Source organism: Channa argus, chromosome 18, assembly GCF_033026475.1.
Source record: "Channa argus isolate prfri chromosome 18, Channa argus male v1.0, whole genome shotgun sequence".
NCBI classification, from domain to species: Eukaryota; Metazoa; Chordata; class Actinopteri; order Anabantiformes; family Channidae; genus Channa; species Channa argus.
In genome coordinates this window covers 1,943,127-1,964,506 of record NC_090214.1, presented here as the reverse complement: position 1 = coordinate 1,964,506, position 21,380 = coordinate 1,943,127, and the positions used below count along the sequence as shown (strand labels likewise).

The 21,380-nt window shown below is 41.3% G+C and overlaps 3 protein-coding genes across 4 annotated transcripts; 1 reads left to right on the top strand and 2 right to left on the bottom strand.

The window, feature by feature from the left end:
* Positions 1-346: 346 nt before the first annotated feature.
* bcl7a (BAF chromatin remodeling complex subunit BCL7A) lies at positions 347-8,684 on the bottom strand. Of its 2 annotated transcripts, none has more exons than XM_067485300.1 (6): positions 8,496-8,684; positions 6,186-6,267; positions 5,189-5,285; positions 4,838-4,987; positions 3,728-3,810; positions 347-2,875 (listed from the first exon to the last, which is right to left on the bottom strand). In XM_067485300.1, exons 1-6 carry the CDS (start codon positions 8,672-8,674, stop codon positions 2,804-2,806), a joined length of 663 nt encoding a protein of 220 aa, XP_067341401.1. In that variant the 5' UTR covers positions 8,675-8,684; the 3' UTR covers positions 347-2,803. The 2 variants fall into 2 exon arrangements, with proteins under 2 accessions (XP_067341401.1, XP_067341402.1); XM_067485301.1 differs by lacking the exon at positions 8,496-8,684 and adding an exon at positions 7,749-8,401.
* Positions 8,685-10,882: 2,198 nt separating this feature from the next.
* eif2b1 (eukaryotic translation initiation factor 2B, subunit 1 alpha) lies at positions 10,883-15,586 on the top strand. The gene is made up of 9 exons (XM_067485296.1): positions 10,883-11,209; positions 11,289-11,390; positions 11,872-12,008; positions 13,814-13,930; positions 14,032-14,144; positions 14,238-14,306; positions 14,410-14,485; positions 15,186-15,311; positions 15,390-15,586. Exons 1-9 carry the CDS (start codon positions 11,197-11,199, stop codon positions 15,543-15,545), a joined length of 909 nt encoding a protein of 302 aa, XP_067341397.1. The 5' UTR covers positions 10,883-11,196; the 3' UTR covers positions 15,546-15,586.
* ddx55 (DEAD (Asp-Glu-Ala-Asp) box polypeptide 55) lies at positions 15,583-21,262 on the bottom strand. Its single transcript, XM_067485281.1, has 14 exons — positions 21,067-21,262; positions 20,937-20,987; positions 20,051-20,137; positions 19,802-19,893; positions 19,545-19,607; positions 18,948-19,097; positions 18,326-18,515; positions 18,154-18,236; positions 17,553-17,684; positions 17,368-17,460; positions 16,814-16,928; positions 16,257-16,425; positions 15,881-16,173; positions 15,583-15,785 (listed from the first exon to the last, which is right to left on the bottom strand). Exons 1-14 carry the CDS (start codon positions 21,172-21,174, stop codon positions 15,615-15,617), a joined length of 1,797 nt encoding a protein of 598 aa, XP_067341382.1. The 5' UTR covers positions 21,175-21,262; the 3' UTR covers positions 15,583-15,614.
* Between the last annotated feature and the right edge of the window lie 118 nt (positions 21,263-21,380).

The following is a 21,380-nucleotide window of genomic DNA, read 5'->3' as shown; positions in this document are numbered from 1 at the left end:
TTTTAGGATTTGTGCTCTGATCCGCTGATTCCACCAGACACACAGAAACTCAGCATTACTCTAAGTAAATGCTACAGTCAGTGTGTTACACACTGTTAAACTTCAGCTTCGGTTTCTGCAGAAATCAAAACGTGTTTCATTCATGTACAGATTCAAAAAGAGAAACACTTCAAAAATCTGTTTGTGAATTCACTTTAAAAAAAAAAAAAAAAAGCAACATTAATTTCTTCTGTTCAATCGAACACTAACTTGTAGCGATACAAGTAAAATTAATTGCAAAGGTACTCGAATAAAACTAGCACATACTGTGAACACACCGTTCCCACCAAAAGAGATGAGACACCAAAATGTTTTGTGAGTTTTATTAAGAAAACAAAAACCATTGGACATGATAAAAACCAAGCACTACTGATGGAATAAATAAGTCAAACCAAACCATAAATCTGTACAAGATCTTAAGTCAAACAAAATGGCCCCAAGGGAAAAAAAAAAAAAAACTTACAAGATTTTATATCTCACAGCTCTTTTTCTTTAAAAACACACAGTTATGAGCAAACTATAAGCAATCGGCTCGATCAGGTGAACGCTACAACATAAGTGAGATCTGTTTTTCCTTAAACTGAGTACATAATGCTGTTTAGAACTGTTATGTCAATACAATAGCATTTTAAGTTCCAGCGCTGCTGGACTGGGAATGAGGTATATGCTAATCCATCCTCTAAACTGAGACAACGGTCATCGTTTTATTTCTTTTCTCTCCATCCATGTGAATGCTGATTTGATTCTGTGTACTTCCGTAGCCCCTGGTGTGTGTTATGAAGTCATTGGCTTGCACTGATTCAACTGATTTCAACCCACAAGTAAATCTGGACTAAGGAAAGTAAATCTGACATGTGTGAGGTTGTACATTAGAGGTCATAGGTCTGAATCCGTACTATAAAGTTCAAGTAAATCTGCACAAAACCGAGAGCTCGATGCCACAGGTGTATGGATTCAGCCAACAGACAGCACCTTGAAGGAGGATTAGAACCGATATTTGAGCGAAAACTGGACCCTTCTGTCGAGAGCTACAGAAACATCTGTCGGTCGTAGGAGAGTAGTGACAGAACGTGTACAAAGACAAGACGTGATTAAATGCAAGTGGCGCGGGAAAGAAAACCCTGTCAGCAACTGGTCGGTTTCTACTTTAGGAGGAGGAACCGTCCAAATGTCGCCTGAAAGTAGACACAGACCAGGAACCAGGAATGTTGAGGTGTGCTGATGCTTCAGTTTCCTGAAAACTAAATAAGTTCTGTGTAGTGTTTAAATTCCACTCTCCACGTGCCTTAAAGGAATAGTGTTGACTTTTTGGAAAATATGATCAGATCTGGGACAAACAGCAAAAACAGAAAAAAATCTGTCCACAATAAAACAAGTGATAAAAAACTCGCTGCTCCTGCCCAAGACACCAACGTGTCATATTCAGACTTAGTCTTTGAGGCAAGTGAAACAAAAGCTAAACCCACCTGCCAGTGCTGAGAAAACATGAATCATGTTGTTTGACACGTGCACAAACAAAAAGTTCTTGGCCTGGAGGAAAACTATTTTAATACGAGTGTTTAAACACTCTGGTAAAAAGAGATTTTAATCCGCTTCTGGTCTTGATGCTAAGCTACTATGCATCCGTACATTTAATGCACAGAAATTATATCTATGCGTTTTACACTGGAGATATTTCCCTAAGTTCTGCACTACTCCTTTGACTCAAACTGTTGTAGTTGAATATAAATATCAAAACGTATTAGTGACAGACATAAGGCAAAAAAACCCAAAACCAAACATGGCACCAAAATGAAAACCTGCTTGACCTAAATGTGTATTCAATCGCAGCAACTCGAGGTGCCCTTCAGGACCCAGACTACCTATGTCAGCCTTCACTACCTGTCCAAGAGTTAATATCTTGTTCAGTACCGTCTTCTTCTTCTTCTTCCTCTAAGAACCACAAACTTAACTCGCTTAAAAACAAAAAAACAAACATGTGACAGGAGAACTTTTCATGGATAGAGAAAAAAGACATCCACTACAGCAGCAAATCTATCTGTGATCGATTGTGACAGACCATAACAGTGCATTGACCCTCCTGAGAAAAAAACCCTAAACATTTCCTAAACAAATATAGAACATTATTCTAACCAGGAGGCGAATCAGGAGGATTGAAGTGACGTGGTGTTAGGGTGGAGGTTCCCCTGCAGCCGCTGCCCTGAGACCGGGTTAGCCTCCTAAGTATCCTGAGCTAAACCACGAGCAGTTTAAAAAAAACAAAAAAAAACAAACAGTCTCAGAGCAGCGTCCGGGGTCAACCTGATCTCAGTCCCCCCCAGTGTTTGAGTCACAGATGCAGGTCAGAGGTGTCTGGTCTGGCCTGGCAGTGGCTGGGCTGGGCTGGGCTGACGGCACCACCCCCTGGTCACAGAGGGGATTGCAGCCTGGGTCGAGCGCTTCTCTTGGCATTAGTGGAAAAGTGTGGGGAAGTGGAAGGAAGCACGGAGGGGGACCAGTGAATAGAGGTAATATCCATTCTCCCTCTGTGGCACAGGAGTGCTAGGGTAAAGGTGGCAAACTGGAGGGGAGTGGGGGAGGGGAGGGGAGGGGAGAGAGAGACGTCCTTTCTCCCTTTGGTATCGACGAGTTTGGGTAAAGAAAAGGGGAGGTGGAGAAATAAGGAGCGGGAAGAGAACCGGTGGGTCCATTAGCCCCAAGTTACCTGGAGATAATGGAAAAGGAGGGACGGGGGGGGAGAGAGAAGGGACTCAACTCCAAATGTTTAACTTTCCTCAAAGTCCTGAGACGAGGACTCCAGTTTGCTTTTCTTGTTGGGTGGGGCCTCTTCTAGCTCCTGCAAGAAAGAAAGAAAGTTCATGAAACACGGACGCTGGAAAAACAGCCTCAATTCAAAATGGCTGCTCTGTTCATTAGAGTGAAAGCTGCTGTGGCTTTTTTGTGTCTCACACACACACAACTCATCTACGTGCTGCAGCGTTTGTATGAGCAACATGCTGCGTGGGACATGTATTTTAAAATGTCAAAGAGTAAAAAACCTTTAATCAACAAAATATTTAATGCACGTTTAACTTCATGAAAAATTAACCATATTTTAAGTGAGATGAACTTTTAATTTCATTAATTTACTCTGTCAATTTTGTTACCTCTGATGAAAAAGGACATTTGTACAAGCATTATTATTATTATTATTATTATTATTATGTGATGTTATGGTTTAAGTTTGCATGTAATTTCAGTGCATGGATGCAAACTTATCCCATAACATCACACAATAATAATAATAATAATAATAATAATCATAAAAATGCCCATCTTTGACGAACTTGGCTAGAACTGGTATTGTTTTGATAACCTGGCTGATGGATTGATCGGTAGTTTTGAGTGTGATAGGTGACGACTTCCACCCACTAAACTACGTCAACCTGTCAACCTCTTACTGTATAATCACAGTGACAGGCAGCCGTTCTGTAATTGGTTCCCATCCACTGCACTTATTTTGGAAGCAGGGCTCACACATTTCACCCTTTAGAGGTTGTGAAAAATAAGTCTCCTGATGGTTCAAGCAAACTCTTACAATTCTCAGCCTGTTTAAAATCGAGAAAGACCCTGAACACGACAAAGAAAAAGAGATGAAACATTGACGTCGTGTCTGGTAGTTTGAAGACAGGCGTCCAGATGTTTGTACCTGAGTGGCTTTGCTGTCTGTAGAGTCCTTCTCCGCTGAGGACAGGCTGTCTCTCTTGGTGCTTTGTGCTCTCTCTGTGGCCTCTGATGAAGACAGGACATGCAGGTTGTGACTGGTCAGAACAGTGAACAGAAGAACTGAGCCCTGACTGTACGGACCCTGTAGACCCTGTTGTCTGAGGCTCTAATGACACCGTATGGTTGTGCGGCGTAACTGCACAGCTTGATGCAGCCTGAACAGTCTGAATGGAAGCGGATGTTTAACACTGGACCAAACTACACGTCAGTTTAAATTCTTCATTCATCACTTAAGTCTGTCTGTTTTTATACAGACAAACCCAAATTTCCCTGAATTTCTACCATCAAACATTTACCATTTCACAGCGAAACCTGGTCCTGTCCTTGGTCTAACTATGACCTCACCCACATCCTGCACTTTATCTCTGTGTGCATGTTTCAACCTTGTGCTGTTAACGCGCTAATCTGAGACTGGTGCCACTCGAGAGGTTTTACAGAAACAAATTGTTGACGTTCCATAAAACTGACGCTTTCAGACACTGAAGCAGGAAGCGCCATCACGTTTTCACCGAGACATTACAAGAGATGAGAAGCTAGACGGCAGGACAAGATGGACAAGCTTCAAAGAAGAGTGACTGTTGAAATCTCGAGGGGAACAATGGGGCCACAGCTGCACTTTGTGTTTTTAAGAGCCTGGTCCTATTTGAATAACTTTTTTTTTTAATTTTATCTGCTCGGTTGATCTTCGCGGGGAGATTCAGGTCACATCCATGACACCGACGGGAAAAGGAGGAGCTGACGTTTGGTGTTAGTGGAGTCTTTTGACTCTGTAGTGTTAAATACATTTTGGCCTGTGTTGTTCTTTTGACTGTCTCCCACGACACCAGCTCTTTAATAATAAAGACGAAGTGACTTTAATTATCGCAGTGTGATGTTGTTTGTCCTGACATTACAGCACAGAGATGAGATCAAAAACAGGATGTGGCTCATCATCATCCATCTGATCACTGCCACCTGCCCGCTGGCTTAAAACAGGAACAGTGGGTGGAGGTCAACTGGTGTGTGTGTGGGTGTGTGTGTGTGTGTGTCTGACCCCTCTTGCTGTCCGGGCTCTGCTCAGTCTTGGCCTCGCTGTTCTCACGGTGAGACACGGCGTTGGGCTCCGGGGTGGGGCTGGTGCTACAACTGTTTTCCTGTTTCACTGGGGATGAGTCAGCAATCGAGCTCTGGTTGCTGTTGTCATCTACAAAAGACAGATCAAGTTGTTTTAGCCGGTTTTGTTTTGTATTTTATAGAACTTCTTCCTGTTTGTTTACATAAACCAGCTGATTTGGGAAATGACTGAGACTCTTCGAAATATTTGAAAAGTGTTTTCGATTTGATTTACATCTTTAATGGAACTGTGTAAGAGAGAATCTAAGGTCACCAGCCTTCTAGCACCCACCATGCATGTCCATCATCCCCGGAGAGGAGCTGTTCTCTGGTGTCGTTACCTCGGAACCGTATTTCTCATCTTTGCCCTTCTTCTTGTTTTTGTTTTTCTGCAGAGAAAAGGTCCGAAAATGCAGGGTTAACGAAAATAAATGTGTGGTAACATGGTGTGAAGCAAAGCAAATATGGAGCTTGGAAAATGTGCTCATGAAAAGAAAATGTTTGTTAGAAATTGTACAGCACCATATGGAAAAATGGAACTGTACTAATATTTACCAGTGGAATTTGTTACACCACTTTTTACGATCATGTGCTATTTGGATTTTATTTGTTAAAGTTGGATTAAATTCCAGTAACAGTTAAACTAAATTATCAATGCTGAGTGGTTTTATATCATTTGCCACCTTCTTTAATCAACAAACTGTTAATTAATATTTGCCCACAAATGAATGGGATATTTTCACATGATACAGACATTATGTGCTGATTTCCATTTGGTGTTTGAATTTTTTTCCACCTTCTTCTACATACACACATATGTTGTTTGACTGAAGTATGAAGTTGCATCTTCATAAGGTTTATTTTGTCACATCTGTTGTCTCGAACTCAAATAGGGGGCCTGGTGGCTCAGTGGGAGCGCATTGGGTTGGAATGCAGAAGGCCACAGGCTCGAATCCCAACCCCACAGGAAGGGGGTCTGGCGTAAAAGCGTATGCCCCGAATGGACAAGCAGAAAGCTGTTGAACTCCAATAGCTTAAATTTAAAATGATTTCAAACAGGGAAAGCAGAAAATCCTCACAATGGAGGTGAAGCTGAAATCTTTTGGGGCACATGTTCCTAACAAGGTGTGAAAATGAAGTGACCGTTTCTAAAAACAGCTGCCAATTAAAGTCCCAGCTCAGCTTTCACTCTACAGCTCTGTTTCAGCTCCATATGAACCTTTGTCGCCAAAATGTAAAAACCCCTGATTAAATGTGAGCGTTAGTGTCGATCGTGGCGTCAAACTCACATCGTCTGATTTCGGCTCCGTCACTGGGACCCACTTGTAGATGCGAAGGGACGTGTCTCCGACAGTCACCCATTTCTTCTCCCTGTGTAAGAAAGAAAGCCAAGCTTACAATCTGCGGTTCATTAATATCCAGTGAAATAATGCAGAGCAGAAAATGAATGCAATATACCAATTTTCATTATCAGTTACTCTGTCCACCTTTTAATTATCTACAGATTCAACTTCAACTTTATTTTATTTATATAGCGCCAATTCACAACAAAGTCATCTCAAGGCACTTTACAGAATAAAGTCAAGATTATAAAGATATTCAGAAAATGGCTCATGCTATTTTCCACAATCAGTTATTTTTTGCCGGAGCAACAGTCTGAAACCCTGATATATTAAACGTACAGAGAAGCAACATATGATCCTGCTGATACTGAGAGGCTGGAACCACTGCCCCATTGTTGCTTCAGAAATCACATAAATCTATCTGAGAATGGAAACTATTAATTTGACACAGCAGGAAACGTGATTACAAGCAGTACCACGATTTCACTATATGTCTAATTACAATCTTACTACCGAAAGACATTTTAAGAGACATTAAATTGCGATGCTAGTAATTAAGAAAATTATTTTAACCTCAAAATCAGCATAATCATTTGTGGAAATAAGTGTTAGTAGCAGTCATATGGTTTTGAAAATATACTGGACCACAGTTAATGTGTCTAACAATTTAGATAAAAGTTGATGTTGTGTAGTGTAGCTTTGCATAAAATATTCTCCGATTAACCGTTTAGAAGCACAGAAAACAAAGAAAATCAGAAAATGTGCACATTAGCAAAGCTGGCAACTTTAAAATCGCATTTATCTATCTGCTTAAAAAAAACAGTAGAAATAAGTAAAAAGTAGAAACTTATTTATTAACGGAAACAGCTCTAGAAGGACTTTTTCACACTTTGCATAAAGCAAAAGCTGGAAAACTCTTGCTACAAACACACGGTGGAAAATGTTGAGTAGTGGGAAGAATAAAGTGGTTGAGTTTAGGGAAAGTGTAAAATCCCTTCTGGAAAAAGTTAAAAATTAACAATTTGTTAACTAGTCTTAAGTCTGAGTCACTTGGTGTGTGTCTAATCGCATTCCAAAGCCTAAATGGCAGTTTAATGTACAATTTCTTTGTAAGTTTTAACTTAAAAACCACCAGTCAAATAGAATATATAAATTAGCTACACACTTGTGAAGCTGTGATCAGGAATTAATTCTAAAACTTACAAATTTGTATTTATTACTGAATACAAATGTAATAATTTAGTAACTAATAACTATGTCATCGCTTTGAAATAACTTTTTAGTTAACAGCATTGAGTGTCGGCCCCTGGTACCAGTGAATTTTAGCATTTCTGGTTTCTAAACAAAAAACACACACACAAACAAGTTCAATTGGCGCGAATAATGTGTGTTGATCGACTAAGTGATTAATCGAACCAATAGGTTTTTAACCAGCCCATGGCTGCACATATTTATCAGCCACTTTGATTTTTTTTTTCCCCCTTAAATTTTCCCTTTAATAACATTTACCTTTGACCCCCCGGGACGTTTGATTTAAGCACCAGATAAAGAAAAGAAAAGAAACAAATTCGCATCCGTGGTGCCACCGGGCGGAGTTACACACCTGCGATCACAAACTACACAATCTGGGAATAATGGCGTGTTTCGGAGCCGTTAAATGTCGCTACCGTGGCTTTTTTTTTTAAAATCATGTTTAACGCTCACACGGAGTCGCTACGTGTTCAGCCCCGCACCGGAGCCTACTTCCCTCTCCCAACCCCCACCGTGCCTTCTTCTCTAGCAGACCTAAAGGGCGACTCAAAGCGCTCAATTTAAAACTCCAGACGGACTAAACTAGTCCGTCTCCAGAGCGCCGTCGTCAAATTGTCTCCAGGTCCGGAGTTATTGGCCCTATCGCTCCGAAAACCGCCGCCTGCCATGGAGCTCAGCAGCAACGGCTTCATGTGACTGCATCGAAATGGCTTCTGGGTTCAACCCTCGCCGTTAAAACCAGCGAGGAAAAAAAAAAAAAAAACGACACCGGGTACGGGCTGTGTGTCGGATCCGGCGACCGGTCGACGGCCGGGGCTGCCGCAGCGCACTAGTGCGCCCCGGTGCACCTGAGCTGCAAGTACATGTGCCGTGAATCCCGCTCCCAAATTGTCCTTTAATTTCTTTCTGTTCGCTCGCCTTTCCGTCTCGATCTTCCCTCTCCTCCCCCAACAAGCCTTTCTCCTGTTAGATAACCAAGCCTGGCCGTTTCTTCTTTTCGCTTACCATTTTCGTACTTTCTCAATAGCGGCCATGACCCTCTTGATGTCATCCTTCGCCCTGCTCCGGGTCTCGGCTCGGACCGACCTGCCCGACATTGCCGCGGTGGGTATAATATTTTTAAAGCTCGCCGGCAGTTCAGACACAATGCAAACAGTAGAGCGCACAGATGAGCCAGTGCGCATGCGCGGGATGATGGAGCAGGGGGAGGGGAGGAGGAGGAGAGGGGGGGGGGGTGCGGGGGGCACCCCTGTACCCGGCTGCAGCTGCACTATGAAGAGAGATGAGTCTCCCTGCTGCGAGAGTGGAGAACAAAGAGGCTGCAAACAGCGTGGATGTGTCCGGGATAATCACGTGGGGCCGGGTTACCGACCGGGGGCCTCACATGTTCCGGGTTTACTCTGTTTTATCCGGCAGACCGTCCATTTGCTAAAGGACCGTTCTGTATTTCTCCTCCACTCCAATTCAGACTGAACGGGACTTTTCAGCTCATACTGTTTGTGTCAGTCAGTACACAAACTCAAAACCACTCTGAGCAGCTGCTGCGTTTACTCCACAAGTTTCCAGAGTCATGACACAGATCTTTGGCCATACTTTTCTTTTAATAATTAATATAGAGTAAAGTGAAATAAAGTTTTATGTGTGCAACACTTAACAGGCTATTGTTTAAAATACGATGTTTTTGAGTGAAGTAGTTGTACTTTTGTATTTTAGGTAGATTTCAGAATTATAACTTCAACATAACAGTTTGACAGGATACTTGTAGTTGTGGTGGAGCATTTTTAGAATAGTTGCACTTTTACTGATTCCCACAGAATTCACACAATATTTTGGATAAAACTGAAGGGTGACTTTGATTTGACCAGGGACATTGTGGTTTTATGTGTATATTTCTTTACTAATAGGCCACTAAGACAGTTTTTTTTTTTTTGTACGGGTTCAGATTCCCATGTGGCTTAAAGCGTTTGTAGTCTAACTTGAAAACCCAAAAGGTGATGTAATCTGAACTCAATAACTCCTCCACATGATGTCGTCTAGGGAAGACAAAGAACAAAGAGGCAAGTCTAGTGTTCCAAACTAGAATCATAGGAACCCAGGTGAAAATTTGTGACATTGTCCTTTAAGGTGAAGCTTGTCTTCAAATCCACTGTTCAGAAATAAGTGAACCTGACTGTGCGAAGCCTGTGAGATAAATTTAGGAGAAGTCTGACAGTAAAATTAAATTACATCTAAGAGTCACAACTCGACACACAACTAACAAGTGAGTACGTTTTGTCTCATTTTTAAAGGGTGTATGGTCCAAATAAAAGAGTTAAAAACTCTCAAATTTCCATAATTGTGATATAAATTGTGATATAATATTTTAAATAGTACGCTACCTACTCTGCAGTTTAGGCCAAATGAGTGCATGACTGAACCTTAACTTATGATTAAAATTTTGAAGATGACCACGTTGCCTCCTGGTGGCATAAATCTAAACTGTTCATTAAAAAAGAGATAGATATGCAATCTAATGAAAGTGTGTTGTTCCTTTTATTTTTAAGAAGGGTACGAAAAGCAGCCACGGCATTTTTAAAGTAATAATATATATATTTTTACATTCAAGCCAAATTTTTCCAGGTTTCAGATTTTATTGTGGGATCCATCTCTTCATGTTCTATCATAGTAAAACACAATATTTTTTTTTTGAGAGGTTGGTTGCACAACATTTAAAGACGTGGTTTCTGATATTTTTTCGACCATTTATAACGAAAAGCTAAAGTAAGTATCTAGCACACAGACATTTTTATAATCCACAGGGAAATTTTAGGCATCCGGCTGCTTATAGAAGACAGACATAAATAAGCAAGAATATAATGCAAAAATTAGTAGTGTGACTTGGAGTTGCAATGGCTAGAAACTACAGAAACCATACACCTGCCCAGAAAAATATCTAGGTGAAAATGTTCTTATCAATGGAGCTAATGGGAATTAAACGACATGGTGATTTTGGAGGCTGCAATTTGGGCTGATATTTAGGGGACGAACAGTTTGAATAAATACAGATCATTTTAATTTCATGAGGGACGATTAATTTCAGGATTTAACATGTTACATTTTACATTTATACAAACGTTTATGTAGCATTCATGAATTACCATAAATAAATAATGGTCTGTCTTACCGCTTAAAGTAATAGAATTTGTCAAAATAAAGCTAAATAAATAAATAAAACGCAACAACCAACAAACCGATCGACAAATAAAATAATGAAAATAATAACATAAATCATTACAACATGTAAATGAACACTAATGTAGAGATATTAAGAAAACGTTTGGATAAAAATGAGTTTAAAAAGCTCCAACGCTGAGCGGTTTTTCTAACGACCCTCAAGCTTCATGACGTGTCGCCTTTCGTCATCTCGTCGCGACACATCAACACGCAGGCTAACTGTGCAAATCGTGACAACAAACTGTCTCGGGCAAAATTCGTCCTTTTTTTTTTTATGGAGAAATATTTCCAGTGTGACTGAAATTGTTTATTAGGAAAGTTTTTTTTTTTAAATCCTGTAATAATTTAATTTGAGACGAGAAGTCAGCAGCTCTACATTAGTTTCATGGAGGCATGTGTCAAAAAATAGTTGACTGACTGAATTTGGCAGAAACCAACTGATTGTGATCCACTGCGGGTTGTTTTAGCTGGAAGACTGTTGGGAAGAGCCAGGATGAATGAAGAAGGTAAGGCGTTTCAGGATTCCTGGTAAATCTCGAGTTTGTGGTTGGTGAAGCGCCTATTAACCGCTAATTGTCTGTGCAGAGCTGGTGGAGTACTTCAGGGCCCAGATACGGAAAGACCCGGACATGGCCTCTGCTGTGGCTGCTATCCGAACTCTGCTGGAGTTTCTCAAAAGAGACAAAGGTCTGTTCAGCCCCGTAGCACCAGTGCTGTTGAAGGGTGCTTTCGTGAGACTTACACTGTGTCAAGCCACTGTCTACTGAAGCCTTTTAAACTTCCTCAGGCTTCAGCTTTTTATTCAGTGAAATGTTATCACTTTTTAGAATTGACCATCCATTTCTATGAACACTGTGTTAACTCCTGATTCCTGCATTAAGCAGCAGTATGGCTGATTCTTGTGCCTTTGCTCACAAACCTGATAGACTTTAATGAGCGTGGAGTTTATTTAAACTTAGCGTCTTTGAGAACACAGTTAGATTTCACTGCATTACTGAATGGTTGAAGATCTCGTTGCTTGGACTGGACCTAGTCTAGAGATTTGACTACAACACATTTTTGCTTTAAATCAACCTACTGACTGTGTCTGGAGCTCCTGTACTTGTTGTGAACCAGCTGTGCACCGGTTCTCTGAGCCCAGTCTGACAAGCGTGTCCTGCCGCTTCAGGTGAAACTATCCTGGGTCTGAGGGAGAGCCTGACGTGGGCCACGGACTGCCTGACCGGAGTGGACTCCTCTGTGGCTGTGTCCTCAGGAGGAGAGCTCTTCCTGCGCTTCATAACCCTCACAACACTGGAGTATCAGGTGAGTTACCTGCTGGCCACAAACTGCTGGTCAGAGGTGGGAAGGAAATAAGTACATAAGTATACAACACTCAAGTATTGCATGTACTTTCAGTATGTCAATTTGTTACTTTTATTACAATATTTTGAGAGAAATATTGTTCTTTTTTGAGTAACTTTGCAGGTACTGATTTTTATAAATATCTATTGAACTCATAAAAGCTGATGCATTATTATGGATGAAGCAGCTGTCAGTGCATTAAGTGGTTAAAATCAGCTCCTTGTTTACCTGCTGCTGCTTTTGCTCCACACATTTAAAAATCTGTTTGGAGTTTACAGTACAAATATAAAATAACTTTCCATAACCTTCTTGTTTTGAAAAATCGATCAGAGATCAATGGCTTTCAGCTTGTCCCTTCAGGGACCAGGACCAACACCATGGTTACTGGTCACACCTGGTGGGATGGGATTCAATCCCGCTGCCTTCTGCTTCCCAACCCAATGCTCTACCCGTTGAGACACCAGGTCCGCATCTTTAAAAAAGGGGTGGGGCGACTGGGCTAGAAAGTAACGGGTACCTTGAATAAGAAAACTACCAAGCAGTGCCAAGATTTTGTTGTTAAAGGTTAAGTAGAGCACGACATAAATATAAAAATGTTTGTTTATGAAATCACTGGATATGAGATTATTGAATAAGAAAATACATTTGTGGAGCTGTCTGCAGCAGAGCGATCATTTCAGCAGTTCCCTGTCATGTGTTCACCACAACGAGCTCGCTAACTGCAACAAACGCGTTAGCTTACGCAGAGCTGAAGCTGGAAGTTATGAAAAAGCTGAATGTGCTGCACTTAATGCACTAACTGCTGAACCTAATGTGCCACAGGTTCTGATGGACACGGAGACGAGTCCCCATCAGCAGCAGACAGGGATCAGTGATAGGGACTGATTCCATGTTCATTCTTCTATTCGCTTATAGTATTTAAACTACTTGTATTTTGGAGAGACTTTATATTAGTCTTTGAAACACAGATTATCAGTTAAAAGTGGCCTATTTTGGGGTAGGGGGGAAGGAATAATGCCCCGCAGTGCATACTTTGAATTATTATATTGAGAAATAAATAGTTGATTAATTTAAAATGTTATAGTTTGTAAATAAATTATTTTATATGATTATATATTAATTAAAAAATAAAAAGAGCTTAAAGGGAAAATAATCGACAGATTTATCGATGAATCCAAAAAATAATTGATAGATTAATCGAGAAAAAAAAATAGTCGTTAGGTGCAGCCCTACTACTAAGTAAAGAGTAATTTATGAATATGAGAAATGAAATTAAAGTTAAGTATTTTTAAAAGAAAATACTCAGAAATCAGGTTTGGGATATCAGGAAATGGTTCTCACCTTGAATCTGTGCACAAATCAAATTTAACAACCACTGTTTGTGGCAAATGGCTTGTTTTTAAAAAACTTTTTTATGATGAATCCAGTCAGATTTTGATCTAGAGAAATTCCTTTCTTACTGCAGCAGTGGGGCTTTTACCTTTTGTCTAAGAGTTTGTCTAGATCCTTCTCTGCTGCGATTCCAGACTTCATCATCTGGAGTTTTTCAGCCATAATATAGCAAAATATTTAGCCATTCTTTATTAGTGGATGTTATTTATTAATTTAAAAAATTAAGTTTTGCTGTGGTTCTCACGTTTTTAGACCAGGTCCAGATCCAGAATAGCAACCCTTAGACTTTTCGGATCAGGTCCATTCTTAAGGAGACTCGAAAGAATTATTAAAACATAGAGCCTCATTTGTAAAACTTATATCTGATCTGACAGGATCTGTCTCGCTGTAAGAAGGTGATGGAGGAGAGAGGAGAACTTTTTCTCGAAAAAATCTCCATGTCCAGGGCCAAAGTTGCTAAGCTGTGTCACACCTTCATCAAAGATGGAGCTGTAAGTGCAGCTTTTCTTTTTTACTTCACGCCGTTTTTACTGTTCTTTGTGTGTCGACGTAGCTAATTCATTGACTTGTTTCTTCTTCGTCTTGGAAACAGAAAATCCTGACTCACTCCTACTCCAGAGTCGTCCTCAGGGTGCTTGAAAAAGCTGCAGCTGAGAAGAAACGCTTCTCTGTGTATGTGACTGAATCCCAGCCTGACTCAGCTGGGTGAGTGAATAGTGGCACTGAAGTGTGGCCTTGCTTTATTCTAAAGGGACACACACACTCATTGAATCAGCCTTGTTTCCTTTTTGTGCTCAGGCGACAGATGGCTGAAGCCCTGAGAAAACTCAATGTTCCAGTAACTGTGGTCCTAGATGCAGCTGTGGGGTGAATAAAAATTTTAACTAGAAGTTAATTAAGGCAATTCTAATGATCCTACAATCAGTCATCAGCTTTAGTTCAGTGACATCTGTCCTTTTTTTCCCCACAGGTATGTGTTAGAGAAGGTAGACTTGGTCATTGTTGGTGCAGAGGGAGTGGTGGAGAGCGGCGGAATCATCAACAAGGTGCGTTTAAGGCCATTCATGCTCACTTTAAGCAGCATAGCCGTTTCTGCTATAGTGCAGCATTCAGCAGCCAGAGAGCCAAAAACGAGGAGAGTCAGGAGTTTAAGGCCAAAACCGGAGCTAAAAGAGTGAGCGTCAGCATTTCACTTTCAGTGTTTTCAACTGCCTCTGAAAATCCGATTTAAGACGGGTCATTTGTGCGTCGATCATCTCTCAATGCTGCTAGAGCAGCGTCAAAACCATCAGTCCAATATTTAACATGACATGAACTGGTGATGCCTGTGGCTGATATTCTCATGGTTAAAGTGCAGAAGAAGTTGAGCATGTAGCGAGATTATGAAGCTGGGGAAACACTAAAGATAATTTACAAATATTTGCTATTATAGTTATTATATTGCTCATTTATCTGATGCTGCATATTATTGTTTGCTTCTGCTGCCGAACCAGAGAAAAGAGGAGTAGAACATTAAGGCCTGATCTGGTTGATCTGATCTGCATGTTCCTTCGTGATCCTCGGAATCGGTTATGGAATCCTGTCAGGATGTAGTTACTTAGTGTGGGTAAAGTGCCTCTGCTTTAAAACCATAGCGGACACGCAAACACCTGAGTCAAGCTCAAAGTTGGCTGGATAACCCACTGCTCTCCATGTGGCGCAGGCTCAGTGAACACAATGCTGAATATTTGACCGTCGCTGTTGCAGATTGGCACTTACCAGATGGCGGTTTGCTCTAAAGCTCACAACAAGCCCTTCTACGTGGTGGCAGAGAGTTTCAAGTTTGTCCGTCTGTATCCACTCAACCAACAGGACGTACCTGATAAATTTAAGGTGAGATATCTGGGGATTTGAACCCGTGTTCCTTTTGTATGAATAGCGATGCCTAACATGTGTTGCCCTCTTTCACAGTACAAAGCAGACACGCTGAAAACCGTGAAGAACCTGTCAGACGAGCACACGATAATTGATTACACGCCTCCCTCCCTCATCACCCTCCTCTTCACTGACCTAGGAGTCCTCACCCCATCGGCTGTCAGCGACGAGCTCATCAAGCTGTATTTATAACTGACAAATCCCAAATAAAAACCGGTATAAAAAGGTACAAATTTCAGATGTGGACTTTTATTATTTTACTCAAACATCCTCTTCAGCTGAGTCTTTTGTGTGCGCATCGGTTTTGTGCTTTGCTCCACTTGTTATCTGCTTTTCAAAGTCCTCCTCACTGATTTGCCCTTTCTTCAGTTTCTTAAGAAGCCGCGTGTCATTTAAAAGCTCTTTCATGTCTTCATTGTCCACATCAGAGCCCTGCAGACAGACAGACGGAGAGAGAGCCATAAGTAAACCGTGTGCACTGCGGTGCTTGCTGTTACTTACATTTACTGGTCCCTGAATGGAAATACCTCGTCATGTTTCCTCTTGGCTGACTTCTTCTTCCTGCGTTCCCTCTTGCACTTCTGTTTGGACCAGGCCTTGTTCTTGGTGAAGTTCTTTTTAGGAAGACAAGTCCGGTCTTTGTCTTTCAGCTCAGCCAGCATCTTCTGTCTCTGTTTCTCTCTGTTCTTGTCCTTGTAGCGAATGGCGTCCGTGTCCACAGTCGTCTCCGCGAACTCAGGAAATGTTTTCCCCCTGAGTTCAGGCATTTTCGGCAGGCGGAGGAGGGCAAAACCATGGGCTAAGGAGGCAAAGTCCAGATCTAAAAATGGAAATGAGCACAAGAATATTAAAATTTTAACTGAAGAACTGAATTTAAGATGTCGTGGCCCTTTTTCTCCTCACCTTTGATTCTGAAGATCAGACTACACTCGTGTTTGGCATAAGCCTGGACGTATGAGACGAAAGCCCTCATCCCTCTGTCGAACATGGCGCGGTCGGCCAAGGCCATGGACTTAACTTTGGGGAGCACGTCGACAGTGTCGCCAACAGGAGGCATCTTCTGAAGTGGGCACTGAAGAAATCACAATAGTTGGGTCATTGAATAAATAAAGGTTAAGGAAATGCAGAAAAAGTTTTAATCTTAGGTCCACAAACTTAAGCACTACTGCAAATGCAGCTGTTCACCATCTTCTGCATATGAGCAGTAATGTTAAATTCCAATTAGTTTTTTTTTTAAAGCCTTTAGCTGTTACTCGGCTTTTTTACCTCATGTAGCATCTGTGTTCTTTGAGCTTTTGGAGTCATTCTAGCTGGACGTACACAGCTGGACAGTGACGTCCAGGGCAATGTCACAACAAGCAGAGCAGGTAAAGAAGCTGATTGTTTCCGTAGTTTCAGGTTTAGAAATTGAATGGCTAAACTCGGACTTTAGAGAAATTTAATAACAAAGACTCACTCACTTTCTGGTTAAGGGACAAGAAATTGACGTAGGATTCCTCCATCGGCAGCAGAAAGACGAGGGCGTTGCCTTGGTTCCCGATTCGTGCTGTACGCCCACATCGATGCACGAAGGCGCTGAGACAAAGACACACCGATTTAATAAGTCAGGATGATGTCAAATGACTTGGGTTTGAATTCATGTTCTGCAATACAGCACAGGTTTACATAAATACAGGTAGATATGAATTTCAGTGAATCACAGTAAATACTACATAACTATTCCCATAAAAAGGCCGAAAGCAACACAGTTTGCCTCCTACTACACACTGTGTGTGTGTTTATTAGCTCTGTGCCAAAGAGCTGCACTAAAATCTATAAAAATGTGATAAACCCTGGTTCACCTGGTTCTTTTATCATAGTGAACACTTTTTAATTCCAAGTTGCAGTATTTTTAAGGAAAACCTTTAAATCTGACAGTCTACGCTTTAAGCACGTCTGTAGTGGTTATGTTGAGATAATAAAGAAAAAATGAAATTGTGTCATGTTCCAAATACCCAAGAGTACGTCAACTCACCTGGCACTGCTGGGAGGGTCATACTGCAGGACCCAGTGAACGTCAGGGATGTCGATGCCTCTGGCCATGACGTCTGTACACACCAGGATCCCACTGCAGCAAAACACACCGAGCACCAAGTACAGTCAGTGGCTGTTACACACACACACAACTAGATTTACTGGGAAATATAAACTAATTTTCACCTTTTCTGGGCCCGGAAGTCAGCAAAGATCTTGTTGCGCTTGTTCTTCATCTTTCCATGGATGCAGTGAACGGGGACCTTCTTGACCAGCACCTCTAGTGCTCGGCCGAAGTACTCCACACATGCACAAGTGCTGAAGATGAGAGCACAGTCAGTCAGCAGCTCCAGACCAGGGGCCTGTACTACGCTTCACTAAAACGAACGCTGGACCTCCCGATCAACCTGAACCACGTGCAGCCACAAACACAATCAGGTCACAGACAATCAAATAACTTTCACGATCTGCGTTCACTCAGTGCCGCCACCGAGAAACCAGTGAGAAGACTGATAGACATTTGTTCAAGCTTTTTCAACGCGAGGATCTTCTGCTCTGGTGTATTTGTATAACTTGGAACTGTAGGTTGGACAAAACATGGCACCAAAAGACATCATCACCTTTGGGTTTAAGACGACTGTCAGTATTCACCAATTGCTAATAACTTAGACAATAATCATCAGAAAAATCATTAATTCTCATGAGATAAAACTTTACTGCATCTACTGCAGATTTAAAGGAGCAGTTAACACAAGATTATGAGAAACGTCTCCTCAGGTTAACGTACCTGAAAAACACCAGATGCTTCTCGTGCTTATGCTGCCTTAAAAATGCCACCAGGTTGTTGAACTTGTCCTTGGACCTACATATCTGAAATTTGTAAAAATATACTGTATGAATATTTGTGCCATTGTGTGTTAATGTGAGGGTTTTAATTATTATTATGAGCCTGAACTCACAGTGTAGTAGTTTGAGAGCCTAGACGGGGTTTTCTGGGTGGAGGTGGCAGCCACACCTTTCTCCTTTACTGTAATGCGGACTGGGTTCCTGAGGCCGGCTCTCACCAGCTTCTCCAGCTCCTGGGTCTGCGTGGCTGAAAACAGGCCTGTGCGCCTCTGTTTAGGCAGGTAGCTCAAGATGGCGTTCAAACTGGACAGACAAACACAGCCCGTTAGTGGTGAATAGACGTGTCCACACACTCAATACACTTCTGTGTGGAAGCTCCTTCGGCAGCGGCTGCAGCTCTGAGTCTCTAGCAGCTTCTCGCACCTTGTTCCTTTTTTCCTGACATATCCTCTCAAGCTCCATCAGATTGGACGAACGTGTCAGTGAACTCTCACCTTCAGATCGTGGTCCCGACGTGCAGTGTGAACCGTGGGTCATTTCACCAATTGGTCATATTTAAACCAGCAGGTGTTTGCTATGTAACATGAAATCTACAACACAATCAAGTATCCAAAACCTGAATACTCCGAATACTCACTGCAGCTAGTGTATGTATGAAGAAATATTTCAGGACTCTTGAGCCAATGTCTGTCCCCATAACAACCACAAGAAGAAAAGTCCACTTTTATTTAATACCTGGCCTCAAAGCCCATGTCAAGCAGTCTGTCAGCCTCATCAAGGACCAGCACATCCAGGCTCTTGACCGAGCTGGCCAGGTCCAGGCCATCTGACTTCCTCCTGAACATGTCCTCCAGACGGCCGGGGGTCGCAATCACAATGTTTGCTCTGAAAAAAAAAAAAAGACACACTAACACGCATGTCTGAGTCCTAGAGACAGGTGTCCTGGTGGATCAGTGGTTACAGACCCCTAACCTGTAATCATAGGATGCAATTTCAAGTATGACAAGGCTTCCTGATATTCTTTGCTCTACTCTAACACAACAACATTGTGTCTTTCATTGCATTGTTTCTTGTCTCCTGAAGTATTTCCTGCCGGAGAACTTCCCACAATGTTAAATGCTCTTAACAACATCTGTCTGTTGGAGTGCCCCAGTTTGTGAATGTCCCCTTTTCTAAAGCACATGCTCCCAGTTCCAGTCTGGCTTGGGACCTTTGCTGCATGTCAAAGCCCCCTTTCTTCTCCACCACCTCAGCAATACTGTAAAAACAAAACAATGCAAAAAAGTTCGGGCTGTATTTGGTCCCAGAAAAACAACTCTGGTCTTCACATACCCGTGATCCTTGAACTTCTCCACATCCTCTATTGGGTTACTGCCACCAATCAATAAAATCTGCCTGAAAAACAAACATTTGAAAAGCAGCATTTAGATCCTCAAGGATTATTCAACTGACTGGCAAATCAATAAAACACTAATTAGAAACTATTTTCATAAATGTCGTAAGTCACTTTTAAAGCAACAGAGCCAGACTTTCTTTGTATTTTTATGAACTGCGTACAGTTTTTCATTCTGCAGTGACTTTCTACTCACGTAAACTGTGGAAACTTTTGAAGAAACATCTCCATCACTTCACTGATCTGAAGAGCCAGTTCTCTTGTAGGAGTGATCACCAGGGCTCCAACCTGCATCAGAAATAATTCAACGGTCTACACGGTGTACAAACCTAGACCTCTTCCAGTCTTACGCCTTTAAACACATGCACAAATAGAACCACTAACTCATCACTTTAGTCCTCAGCATCCAGGTCGGAGGCTGAAAATCAATGTGCCTCATCTTTACCTGCATCTTCTTAAGCTTTTCTTCCCTCCTCAGGAGATACTCGATAATAGGAATCACGAAAGCTAGCGTCTTTCCACTCCCAGTCACCTACAGTCATATGACATTTAGTGAGCTGCAAAGACAATTAATGCAATTTGCAAACAAAAAAAAACAACTTTGTGGCGGAACCGTGTCATTATATAGAGTTTTTATGAGTGATAACAAATCGCTGTGTTAATGGTTAATTAAACATTTACTAATGTATTATTAATAAGTTACAGGTCTTACATAAGAAAAACTTTTCAGCTTGCTTCCACAACATTGTGGAAGATTTTGCTTAACTAAGACTACAAAAGTATTAGCATCAGAGTATACAAATCAATAAAATAGAATGAAAAATATAATAAAACATCATAATATATTTGTTGATTACAGTTTGTGTTGTTAATCCTATTGTGCAAAGTAAGTAAAATTCTAAAAGAAATGTAGTACAATATTCTAATACTGCACCACAGTACTGTGGTAATGGCATTACTCAAGCAAAGTATCTCAAATTTATACTTATACGTATATGTCACTGGTAATATCAAATACACATAGAAAGAAACATGACATATTCAGGTTTAAATGTTCATTATAGTTATGTATTTATTACATATATCTTTAGAATTTTATCAGAAAGATTTCTTAAATGCACCAATAATATCAAAAGTAAACATTCAGTATGATGATAGCAGAGGATCATTTTTATAAGCCATCAAATTATTGTTACTGATACATTATGACGTAGGTTTATCACTCTGTCACTTGTCAGGTGAATCTAATTTTACCTACTTTATAAACACGTCGTTAGCAACTTGAGTAAATGTAATGTAACGTAACTTTAGGGCCAACGTTACTAACTCACCGCTTCAGCAGCCACGTCTTTGTTCCTCATGAACAGCGGGATACAGGCAGACTACAGAGAAAATAACGAGACATTCATCAGACGATGTTCTGAGGGGCGCGGAGCGGCACATTCAGACTGTAACTGTTACCTGCACAGGTGTCATGTGCGTGAATTGCAGGTCATCCAGGGTTTGTAAAATTCCGTTGTTGAGTTTAACAGGTAAACTGTCCCACGTCCCCTCGGTCGTGTTATCCATGGTGGAAGAAGTCAAAGTATTAATCAGGGTTTGAGGACGAGCTACTCTTAGCCAACGCTCGGCTCGGCACGTTGTTCCTCTTTCCGGGCGCGCTGATGTTTACAATCCGGGTAGGAACTGAAGCGAGCACAACACTGGTTCCGTGTGGTCACAATTTCACGCTGCTGCTGGAGTTGGAGCATATTTGAAATAGTGTGAAAACTGTA

Coding starts and splice junctions, on each gene's coding strand:
- bcl7a (XM_067485300.1), bottom strand. CDS start 8,674: ATGCGCACTGGCTCATCTGTGCGCTCTACTGTTTGCATTGTGTCTGAA. Junction 4,988..5,188: donor GGGGATGATGGACATGCATG/GTGGGTGCTAGA, acceptor TGTCTTTTGTAG/ATGACAACAGCAACCAGAGC. Junction 2,876..3,727: donor CAGACAGCAAAGCCACTCAG/GTACAAACATCT, acceptor TCTTTCTTGCAG/GAGCTAGAAGAGGCCCCACC.
- eif2b1 (XM_067485296.1), top strand. Junction 14,145..14,237: donor TCCCAGCCTGACTCAGCTGG/GTGAGTGAATAG, acceptor TTTTGTGCTCAG/GCGACAGATGGCTGAAGCCC. Junction 15,312..15,389: donor ACGTACCTGATAAATTTAAG/GTGAGATATCTG, acceptor CCTCTTTCACAG/TACAAAGCAGACACGCTGAA.
- ddx55 (XM_067485281.1), bottom strand. CDS start 21,174: ATGGATAACACGACCGAGGGGACGTGGGACAGTTTACCTGTTAAACTC. Junction 20,988..21,066: donor CGCACATGACACCTGTGCAG/GTAACAGTTACA, acceptor TTTTCTCTGTAG/TCTGCCTGTATCCCGCTGTT. Junction 18,237..18,325: donor GGCTCTCAAACTACTACACT/GTGAGTTCAGGC, acceptor TACAAATTTCAG/ATATGTAGGTCCAAGGACAA.